The following is a 12,093-nucleotide window of genomic DNA, read 5'->3' on the forward strand; positions in this document are numbered from 1 at the left end:
TCTATTTCACCTGGTCAGGTTAAAATAGAAGTTAGCGGCTAGAGTGATGCAATCACCACGCATGGCTGAAAGCTCCTGGGATTCTGGATAGAAACGGCAGCCAGCGAATGGACAGCGGAATGTGCTTTTCAGGTTAGTGCTTAGACAGACATCGCTGGGGACATGGACTAGGAATGGAATGGGTGGGGGTTGTTGCTTAATATCTATATCCTAGCAACTGAGTGGGTATGATACCATGTCCAGTTGTTGTCAGGGATTGGTCAGCATGTTGGCATTGACGCCGCCCCTTTGCTTGTGGGCTGTAGAAAGATTAAACCAAAATTAAAACATCCTCCACACTTGATTCACTCCTGTGCACTTGACCTTCTAGCACTTTAATCTGCCTCACAATTTCTTTTTTGTTTGTTTTTCATGTTTTTCATTTATTTATAACTCCAGATCTGCTGTAATACATGTGCTTGGGCCACTTGCCGATAACCTTGACGACCTCAGTAAAGACCCCAGTCTGGCAGTATGACCTCTCCTTATGCAGCAGTGCAATTCTGCCCAGAGCGAGCATTTCAACGGTAAGACAGAAGCAACAGTTTGTGCTAACTTGTTGCCCAATTCTGAAAAGCCATTTTAAGGTCACCAGGTTTATCTTGACCACTTACTTGGGCATGCACACATGGTTTTATTTAGTTGCTTCATTTGTAAATAGATATGAGCACATTGCAAAACAACATGTGGCTGTTTCTATGGTCCAGAACCATTTTTTTGTTTTTTTTATTCTCCTTATTAAAGAGTTGCTGTCTGGACTGAGACATGCTGGAGGTGCTAACAGTTATGTCTGGTTCTCCAGCTGCTGCCTGGCTATGGTATTTATAGGTGTGGTGTTCTTATGGCGAAAGTCAGCATTTTGTGCAGTTTAGGGTGAACTGTCTAGATACTCAGCCTGCTTGCTTGTTAGCTCTTCATGCACTCGCTACTGGACATTTGTTTTTGTGGGTCTGAACAGAGTTCAACTCTAAATACAGCTGTATTAATAGCTAGGGATTCAATTCTCATGCTTGTATCCGTTAATGCCGTTCTAATGTAGTATTCCATTTCAATGGAGTATTGGCACCTCTTTAAAAAGGCAATTTTTCATATACTTTCATATACTATGTACATTTTCAAATGCCAGCTTTTCTTAGCTGCTTTGGATATAAATCTCTATATTAAATCAGTTGTTATGGTTAAATAGGTTATGTACAATGAACACCAATTATTTTATATTTATCTAGTAATTTGGTATGTTGACAATCACAGGGTAATGTGGAAGAATAAATGCTTTTCAGTCTGTTCATGTGAGAGTATGCAATTTTTCAGGCCTGTAAAATTAACAAAAATATATTGTTTAAATGTAAAAAGGTTGTTACTCTAACACGTACATTTCAGTGAAAGCCATGTAATTGGTACAGTCATGCTAAGTTATGTTTTAGAAGAGACTAGTAGAGCTAGTTGTCACTTTCTGTAAAGGCACATAACTTAAAATCTTGGCTATTACGTTGAGGCATGTTGACATTATATGAGGAAGGTTGCCACAACTGATTAAACATGAAAATTGCAAATATAAAATACATTGATAGAAAAGAAAGAATTAAAACAAATTTAATAAATTGTGTAAATCTGTAAAACACATGGGTCAACTTGTCCTGAGCTGAAAACACATAAGTTCAACATCTTGGTTAAAATCTGTTTTAATAATAGTTTTGACACTTGCCTGAATGCCAGTGTGATTTGATTGTGTTCATTTATTTACCTAACAGCTAAGGAAAAAACTATGACATCATATTTTAAACCAACTTACAAAACTACGGTTAGAGAAATCACACGTTATTGGACATAGTTACTGTCATAAATCCCTTGTGACAACTTCCCTGTGTGACAACATGCGGTCTAACTTACCACTATATTGTTAGGTCTTGCAGAGACGGTTGTTTTTGAGACTAATCCATCTCCTATCAGTAGGTCTAATCTACAAGAGAAGAGAAACAGATGTGTACCGATTAAAAATAACATCAACAGAGGTTCTCAAAATAAAATGAACATGCATTTCCATGCAAGTCCAAATCACTTCTAACTGAATCCTACAAAATTCGACTCAGATATTTTAAATAAAAAACAAACTTTGACTCTTGGAGTAATTAAATGATCAAATAGGGGGAAATGTTGAGTAGATTTCATGATTGACCTACATTAAATTCCTTTTAAATTATATTTAGTTGCCAAACAGGTTAGAACATTAAATTGTCACACACCTGTTTACTCTGTTATGCTTGAACACGGGATATTGAATGATTTTTTCCGTATTGGCAAGCTGACATTCATTTTTAAACATACTTTTGAAAACAAATAAATTACAAGTGCAGAGTGAATCAAGTCAATATAAGATTGTCTAACTGACAGTTCATTCCTCGAATTTGGGCATTGACAATAAAAGCACGCGTCTAAATGGAGGAAAAATCATGGGGCCACTATTCTTTTGTCTGAGCCACCATGTCCATCCTGCAGTCCCGGGTTTGAGGGATGAGGGAAGGGTCGGCAGATCCCTTTGAACGTTACCTGGCCTCTGATTAATGAAGATATGGAGAAGCCCCTCTCACTTGTCTCCCCAGATTTCAGGACTCTGTTTGTTTTGATTGCATTTTCATCGCTGGATGTGCCCAACCTGTCAGGAGACAATGGGCAGCCCTGTTAAGCTGTGACTTTTGACCCCGTCCTGTCTGCGAGGGGCCTGGTCTGTGTTTAAGTGGACGCAGTGCAGCCTCTCCCTCGGGCAGAATGCATAACTCCCCCAGTAACCAGACACCCACCCACAGCTTCCAAAGAAGCTATACCACTAGAGATGAAACCAACCCTCCACATAGCCACAATGAAAAACTACAGTTCACTATTGTCTCCAAGAAGTTTATGCTTTTTTTAAAGGTGAGCTAAGCCCTGAAATAATTTCATCTCAATCATCTCACTAAAATCTCCTTTATGGTTTTTATTACCTGTAATGAGGATAAGAAGCATGGTTCCTTGGCTAAATTTGGGATGCGATGGCTGACATAATGACAGATGTGGCAGCCACCGTGGTAAAGCAGAATTCTTAACATGTTTAGGCTTTGGTTATTTGTCGGAGAATGACAGAAAAGTACATAGTGTTCCTTCACTGCGTGATTCCTGAATTACTCATTTTCAGGTTGCACTATTTGTTTTATCAGGCTTTGTGAGTGCTATTTTTTTTGTGTCTAGATGTTTAATTGATGAAACGGCCATTCCCATGTTAGCTGATGATGGATCAGAAATCTGCCCATAAACTTCACCTGTCATTTCTGTGGGTGTAAATCAAAGCTGGATATTTTCGCGCATGGGTGCTGCACCTTTTGTGGGACCATGATGTCATTCTTGGCTGAAAATCCCTGTCAACCATATTGTATTTCTAGCTACTATCTAGCATCCGTTCATCCATTGTTTTTGGACCTTTTGCCTAGAGTGCATCCTCTCTGAACTTTAATTGGATAATTCCCCTGGCACAGGTGATGATGATGATGATGATGATGATGATGATGATGTCATGACACCAGGGCTGTCACCCAGCTCTCAGCCAGGGATCTGAAACATGTCCTGTCGCAATGTGTGACCTGAGACAGCAGCCTCTCAGCACCTGCTGGAGACCTATATAGTCCTCATGCTCTCACCAACCTGTAATGTTGACAATATTAAATGCAATAACATATCAATGAGAGAGTGAGAGAGAGAGAGAGAGACATGTAATCCCTATACAGACAGATGCTGGAACCTTGTGTAAGGTTATTAACCACTACATTCTCTGACATAAGAGAAGTAGTATCTTGTTTTGTGGTTTTGTTGAGTGTGATAGCAAAAGCTAAATCTAAGCGTACTGACAATTGTAGAGCCATTTAGCACTCTCAGAGCACTATAAATGAAACATAGTCTTCCATGATATATGATATAGATGACATACCCCTATGATATAAACACTTTGCTTAAGTTGCTTCCGCTTCTTTATAGCTTGTCACTTCTTATTGCGTTGTTTATGAGCCTTTTTAGAGATAATTGAAGAACATGGACAATTAATTGAAGCTTAATTGTTGCCTCATATATTTAAAACTTCCTTAATCCCAATTAAAGGGTTAGTTCACCCAAAAATGAAAATATTGTCATAATTTACTCACCCTCAACACTATAGAAGTCAATGGAGCCCATCAACTGTTTGGTTACCCATATTCTTCAAAATATCTTCTTTTGTGTTCAGTAGAAGAAATTCATACAGGTTTGGTACAACTTGAGGTTGGGTAAATGATGACAGATTTTTCATTTTTGGGTGAACTATACTTTTAAATTCAATCTTTTAAAAATGCTAATATTTTAATAACACTGTTAAATGCAATTTTTACCAGATCTAAAAAATTAAGACATTTTTTTATTCTATTCATTAGTTGTGATGCTTATTATTATTATATAAATTTTTCATTTACAGTATTTTGACAATATAGTGTTGAATTTTAAATTTGTCTGTTTATTTGCATATGGGATCTGTCAGAATCAGTGCATCCTTACTGGGGGTTAGTTTTGGTTTCAACAGAAAAACAAAAAACTAAAGTAAATCAACTAATACTAAAAAATATTACCTACAGTGATGCTGCTTTTTTATGATTACACAATCGAATTCTGCAATAGAGAATGATAGCATTATTAATTTTATAAAAATAGTTTTGTGTCTGCATCTTTTTATTTTGATATCCAGATGCATGTATTTTCTAGTTGGCTACATTGACTTATGTTGCTTTTAAAATTTTGTAAAAAATAAATAAATAATAATCTCAATATCATACCCAGTTCTGCTGTGCATGCAAGATCCATTTTATAAAAATGACATATAATAAATATTCTGAATTACCTTCTCTTTGATTGTACTTGTAATGGGTGACGGATTCATTAACAATATGAATAGCTGTCAGTAAGTTAGGGCCCAGCTTTCATTTGTATTTACTTACTCCCTTAAAAGCCCCCCAGACTGTTCAGGTTGACAGTGTAAAATGTAGAGGGGTTTAGATTTTTATCTTACAATGGGAGGTAGGAATGCTGAGGTATGGACCTATGGACGCACTGTGACAATTGACGCATTGGGCTTGGCATTTGTGTGTCTTCCAGTGTGCCAAATGACAATATCTATGAGGCTTAAAGCAAACATTAGCAATGAAAAAGCTTTTATCCCCAGTGACAGGCCTGGCAGCACACCGTTGTCCCAGTAATTCAACTCTAGCATTCACTTTGTGCCACACCTCTTCAGCTGAACAAAGACACACACACAAAAAAAAGTATATACCCTGCGTTTCTTCTGAAGAGCTATGTTTGGGGAGCCCATGGAAAGAAAAGGGAAAAGAGGAATTTTTTCATGGTATTGAAGCAGAATTCCAAATGCTTCTTTTGCCCCTCCCATTTTCCCTCTTTTAGGAAATGGATATAGTTTTCCCCCACCCCCACCCCCACCCTCAATTAATAAATAAATAAGATTAAAAGAGATATATATATATATATATACTCTTTTGTGTTCCACAGAAATAAAACAATGCACACAGGATTTTGCAATTATCCCCTTTAAGAAACACACATTTTTAAACACCATATTTAAGTTTTTTACTAGTTCGTCATATCAAATTCATACAAATGTATTATGTGAAAAAGCTTTGTGATGCTAGGCAGAACAAATAGGCCTACTGTAAAATGAAGTTTCTCTTCAAAGGCTGATATCGAAGTGTCACTTTACAGTGATATCAAAGAATAGTGTTGCTTTGTATCTCTGCCTAGGATACAGTAATTTGACATCCTTCGACCTAAAAGCATTCAGCATTTATTAGGCATGCCTACATAGCTTAGTTTATTAATATCTCCCCATGCACAGAATGTAGGGGAATTCCGGCCCCACACCCGAGTGCCAACGTTAGATTATGGGTTGACACCCCAACTCCCAGACACACACACACACACACACACACACATACATACACTCACACACACATACATACATTTACTACCTTCAACCCCCATCCACAGCCAAGCCCAGTTCAGCCACACACATTCCGAATACTGCATAGCGGTGGTGTTGCTATCATATAGACAGCGAAGGGGAATTCCGCTCTGCTTGGTCCTCAGCGTGTGCTGCTTCTCAGAAGGAACAATGAGACGCCGGCTCTGGCTTGGTGTCATATTTCAAATAGAGAGGGTAGTCGTGTTTTCACTGACAGTCTTATTCTCTCTACTGCTCCTGAATGTCATGTTAACACTGGTTATTGGTGTTGCTTTAGACAGGCACAGAGCATGGCCTTTGTGGGGGAGAGGTGATTAAGAATGAGTTGTGTTTTTACATCCTGAAGAAGTGCAGTGACTTCTTACCACCATTAAGGCATTAACCGGGGCCGGATTTATGCATAAGCATTCATGTGCCTATGCTCGCAGGTCCAGGGAGGCAATTACAATAAAGGAGAAATAATTTATATGTTATTATTATTATTTCAGTGTAATGCCAAACTCTGTAAGACAATTACTTTATAAACTAATAACATATCATCACTGTCAGGTCTTGTATCTCCATATTTTGTAATTTTATATCTTTTATATATGTCTGTGGGTTTTGCAAATATTTAACCAATGAAAAGTATAAAAAACAGCTTGTGACTAAACGTCGTAACTCCATTGGCTCCTCAAACTGTCGGTAAAAACCTCATGAATCCCCCCCCCCCCCCCCCCCCCCCCCGCCTCAATCTTGAATGAAGTACCGCACACATTTTGGTTGACCATCTATTGCAGAAGTGAGATTTTGGACAAATGACAGAAAAAAAAAAAAAAAAAACTAAGTACACACATAGCTACAGCTGCAATAAATTTCATAACCTGTAAGATGGCCTCAGATGTGGCCATTGTAATGACTGGGGAAAAAACAGGACATTCGCTGATCAAAAACTTGATTTGAGCTTGATTTTGTTGATACAGTATATAATATATACCTTGATGTTAATATAATTACACATACAAGTAGGCCGTATGATCCAACACTATCTCTCGACCAATTCGTACGAATTCGTACGAGTGATAAAAAGATGGCTAATTCGTACGAATTCGTACGACCTCACTCGTACGAATTTGTACGATTTGTCTAAACCCACGTGATGGGTAGGTTTAGGGGCGGGGTCAGGGGTAGGTCATTCGTATGAATTCATACGAATTGGGCAATTCGTAAAATATGTACGATTTTGCAAAAACTAATTCGTACGAGTGAGGTCGTATGAATTCGTACGAATTAGCCACCTCGTAGAATTTGTACGTTTTCCCATGAGATCAGGTTGTATGATCATATATAAAGCTACAATATCAACTTTGACAACACAGTTTTAATAAAAACAATGTTTTTGTTTTGTTTTGTTTTTTCATTTCCTGAAAAGTAGCAGTATTGGTCAATCCGGCCCTGGCAATAATGCATACTGTATCAGTTTACTAAATGAAATTTGAGTTCAAGTCATTTGTCACTTTAGTTAGCGGTGATTGCAAAGGTAAACATAACTATTACTGCTGCTCATACTTAGGATAAAGGATGTTCATAACTGATGTTCGTAAATAATTATTTTCTTTTTTTTTGTCTGGTGTACATATGAAAATATGACATAAATATAGAGTAGGCTCTTGTAAGTAACCAAACAAAAAACCTAGCAAACGCCTGGCAACACCAATATCAACACCCTTGCAAACACCCACAACAAACCCCTGGAAGTGACTTTAGCATGGGCAAAAACAACACTCTTTCTCTTTCTTCAGAAAGTTTTAGTTTAATAAGTATAATACAATGTAAGTGTATCTACAATTTGTATGAGAACACACATTTTGAGTTAACTTCTGTTTCCATCTCTCAGATTGAGAGAACCCGCAGCAGCTTGTCTCTCATGGGCTGAAGGTTCTTTCCTGGCCTCCATGTCACAGGGCCAGGGCTCTCAGGGTACAGATATCCTCGGACAAGACGTCCTCAACCAGCTACTGGAGATGCTGGACCAGTGAGTTATGAAGTACCTTATAAATTCACTTGTACTTTAATACATAATACAGTTACACACTTTACTTAAAGTCTTTATATATTGCATTATAAAAGTGTTTTATAGTCACTTTTAATTAATCTCTGGGGTCATGTATTATGCCCTTATAATGCATTGAATGGTCTTGTGAATAATTGTAACCACAATTATAATACTTATCTATTCATTGTTACACTTTTAGAAAATATAATGCATTAAAACATATGACAAACAACCAATTTCAGATGTAACAAGCAATCTGCATATATTTATGTAAAATATGTAATGCTTATAAAGAAATGAATAAATAAATTCAACATTATTTACTCATTTCACGAGTAATCAGTCCATTTGCTGGTCTCTGTTCCAGGTCTGCACTACATTCAATGCAGCCTATCGAGCTGAACTTCTCTGAGGGCTCTGCAGTCGGATCAGCATCCAATACCATACAGATCAGCATGGACTGCATCACGATGCGTGGGCCTGAGGAGCCCCTTACAGTGAGTACTTCATTTCACTAAACACACAGTTGTTCACACTTAAATTTCCACGTTTAGAAACTACACCAATTTGAATCAAACAACAATTTCACTTATCTGAAGGATATTGCTGTGTCATTAAGATCTGAGCAGTTACTGTTGGACCCTGTTCTTGACACATTTCAAGATGTTGGATGATGTATAATGCAAGTGCTGATCTTCTCGAATGCATATCTAAGCTTTAAATGTGGGAATATTAATTTTAATTCAGTTTCAATTTTTAAAAGGAGGAGCTAAGGCAGGTAGTTGATAACTGGTTATTGACTCAAAATATCACCCAAATATATACCATCTATTACCGGTAATATAATAGTGATGCCTCTATTGCAGTATTTTGTTGAATTTGCTGTAATTTCACATAGCATAAAACTACATACAGTTTAGATATTTTAAAATAAACAAAAGCCATTTATACAAAATATTTAATAATCTTTTCAATACTTAGCTTAATTTTCTACTGCTTGTAGTACTGAAGAATTTAATTGTTGAATTCTTCCAAAATCCCCTGCAAAGTTAAAAACAAATGTACATGGGGATTTTTTAAAACCTCCCACTGAATGGTCTCAGACAGGCTGTTTTTGATGGAAGCAGTAGATAATTAGCTCTTTTAATTTCGTCAGAAGAATTTCTGTATTTTGTGCCAAATAGTTTTAGCTCCTTTTTTTGTTTGTGTCTGTGCGTATGTTTTTAAATGTAATTAGCTTTTAAATACTGAACTTCAGCCAACAATTTTTTTGAATACACATATGAATTTTTTTAAGCAGAGAAACGTAATTATTTGATCACATATGAAACTTGGTTTTGTTTAGTGTGATCACTCAAGTGAATAATTTCAGTAGTGGGGAATTTAGTGGTAAGCCCCAGCAGAAACAGTTAACTTAAACTTGCATGTGGGGGTGTTACTGTTTATTGGGGGTGTTATGGGTTTTCCCTGGTCATTCTGGATAGTTTTAGTGGCAATAAATTCAAAAGAGATGTCCAGGTCCGGATGAACAGTGCTAAATATAAAAGTCCTGATGACGATAGCCTTGCTTTGCTACAATGGCAGATCCGATCTGAAGTGCTTCAGTTGTTGCATTGTGTCATGTAAATTAAACGATTTTTGAATGATCATAAACATTTAAGGGACTGAATTGGATCAATGAATTATGAAGATGGAGATTTACAACATCACTACACATCAGACAATTTCTTCTTTGGTGTAAGTTATCTTTGTTTTTAGTTATTTAATCCTTTTCTTTTATAAAATGTAAATCTTGTATAAATTAGTTAGTGAACTTTAACACTGTTTAACAACTGTTAATTTGCTTAAAGTCGATGTAAGTCAAGCCAAATTGATGTATCCCTCGGGCAGATTTTATCAACACGTATGGCTCTAACATAGTGTTTATACAAAACAGAAGAGCAGTGGAAAGTTTGACATTAAGTGTATGACCTGACGCTGCGGCCTTGTAGAGTTTCTCTGGGTGCACAGGAGAATTAGGTGGTTGTGGTTCCCCTCCCAGCAGAGGAATGTAGTTGTCCGGTAGTAAAGATGGGAAAAAAGGGAGAGACTGAGCAACGCGTTGCCTCTCTGGCCCTGAGGGATTATCTTTTCTCTTGATCTGGTGATTAATACCCCCCATACAACACCACCCGCCCCCATTTTCCTCGCAGTAAAGATCGGGTGTGGTGCGCAGCATGGCACGCTAACACCCAGTCCCTTGCCAGCTAGCGTTCATGTTGATCGAAAAGGTGGAAACTATGGAAACCTGCCAATCGCCAATTAAACTCTCAAAGAACTTTTAATGAAAGACAGCAGTGGGTATTATAAGGATAGTTCACCCAAAAATGAAAATTGTCATCATTTACTCACCCTCATGTTGTTCCAGACCTGTATGACTTTCTTTCTTCTGTGGATATCTTGAACAACGATGGTGTCCAAACCCCCAACATTGGACAAAAATTACTGAGACAAAATTTATTTTTTGGATGAACTATCCCCTTTAATAACCAGCTTATGACTGATCTGTGAACTCTTTCACTAAAAGAACAAGAATTAAGGAAAAGGTTTGCCGCCCTTCATTAATTATCAAATGATATGCACTGTTTAGCGCCCTGAGGGTCCTCGGTAATAGTATTGTGCATGGGGTTTAAAGCCCTTTTTTAATCTGAAATTGCTCTTTCTTTTGGAGGTGTGCTTTTTCTGTAGCTGCAGGGCAATAATTTAGTGCAGCACCTGCCGCTGTGAGTAACTGAGGCTTGCGTCCTACTCTGTCTGTGTGAGATCGGGGATAGGGAGGAGAAGGAGCGCGAGAGAGAGAGAGAGAGAGAGAGAGGTGTCGAGTCAGGTAGAATGGAGGAATGTGACAGAGGAAAGGTTGTGTCCTGACATCCAACAGCTCAGCTGATATCATGGCGAGATGGAGCAGTTACTCAGCTAAACGTGGTGAACTCATGAGCTAGTATTTTTGTAGCTGATGAAATAGCCAAAGAAAAGGGAGACAACATGTTTAATATTAAATGTGCCATTATTTAAAATTCACCTTTTTTCAATGACAATAGCAAACAAAACTTTTTGCTTCTGTCAATGACAACTGTCATATAGACCAGTGCAACAGAAACATAAATTACTGTGTGGACCTTTTAAGAGTTATTTTTTACAAACAGTTCATGTTTTAGATTTGTTACTACCCTTAGTAATCAGTATTAGATCAGTAATAATTGTTTTTTCTTCCACTTTTCCATTAGAAGTTATATTTTTCCACATATTGTTATTAGAATTAAATTATATTTTAATAAATTAAAAGAGATGATGTGCAACCACACTTGAGTGCATGTTCATGTAAACTACCGTTCAAAAGTTTGATACAGTAATCTTAGTTTTTGGTAATATAATAATGTTAAATTGATAAGATTAACAATCTTATTAACATTTGACTTTTAGTGTAAAATCAGTAATATTGTGAAATATTAGCCTATTACTATTTAAAATGAATATTTTCTATTTTAATATATTTTAAAATGAATAAAAAGTCAGTTAGAAAAAACAGCATTTTTATGAAGTAGAAATATTTTGTATCATTATAATTATCTTTACTGTCACCTTTGATCCGTTTAGTGGATCCTTGCTGAAAATAAAAATCAGTCTTTGAACTTGTGTGCAAAGCTGTTTGTTTTGTTCAACTTAAATAATTTAGTGAACAATTAATCTCCTTGGGGTGTGTAAATAACAACTTATCATAGTAAGTTACTTTTTAGTTACCCTAGTGAAAAAAAACTATAAAATGTATTTAAAATGTATTAAGAAATGTAATGTAAATATATTTAAAATATGCTTATTTCATACTGAGTATAGTACAAATCCACTAACATATTCATTGATATATCGCTTGAGACTTACTGATATAAATATTATAATTCAACTTTATTTGGAGTACTTCTTTATTGCACAATGCACATTTCTTAATATTAAGTTTTAA

General features: G+C 36.6%; 1 protein-coding gene across 8 annotated transcripts in view; it reads left to right on the forward strand.

Annotated features, from left to right (window-relative positions):
* The first annotated feature begins 301 nt into the window (after window positions 1-301).
* tp63 (tumor protein p63) overlaps window positions 302-12,093 on the forward strand; it is a 42,578-nt gene continuing 30,786 nt past the window's right edge. For 7 of the 8 annotated variants that reach the window (XM_084427022.1, XM_084427017.1, XM_084427025.1 and 4 more), the window contains exons 1-3: window positions 302-566; window positions 7,938-8,075; window positions 8,464-8,593. In XM_084427022.1, the coding sequence (XP_084283148.1) occupies window positions 514-566; window positions 7,938-8,075; window positions 8,464-8,593 (321 nt within the window). In that variant the 5' untranslated portion in view covers window positions 302-513. Of the gene's footprint in view, window positions 567-7,937; window positions 8,076-8,463; window positions 8,594-9,717; window positions 9,834-12,093 lie in introns of those variants that run through there. The other variant, XM_084427026.1, reaches the window with a different exon arrangement.

This window comes from Rutilus rutilus (genome assembly GCF_951802725.1).
Source record: "Rutilus rutilus genome assembly, chromosome: 12".
Taxonomy (NCBI): domain Eukaryota; kingdom Metazoa; phylum Chordata; class Actinopteri; order Cypriniformes; family Leuciscidae; genus Rutilus; species Rutilus rutilus.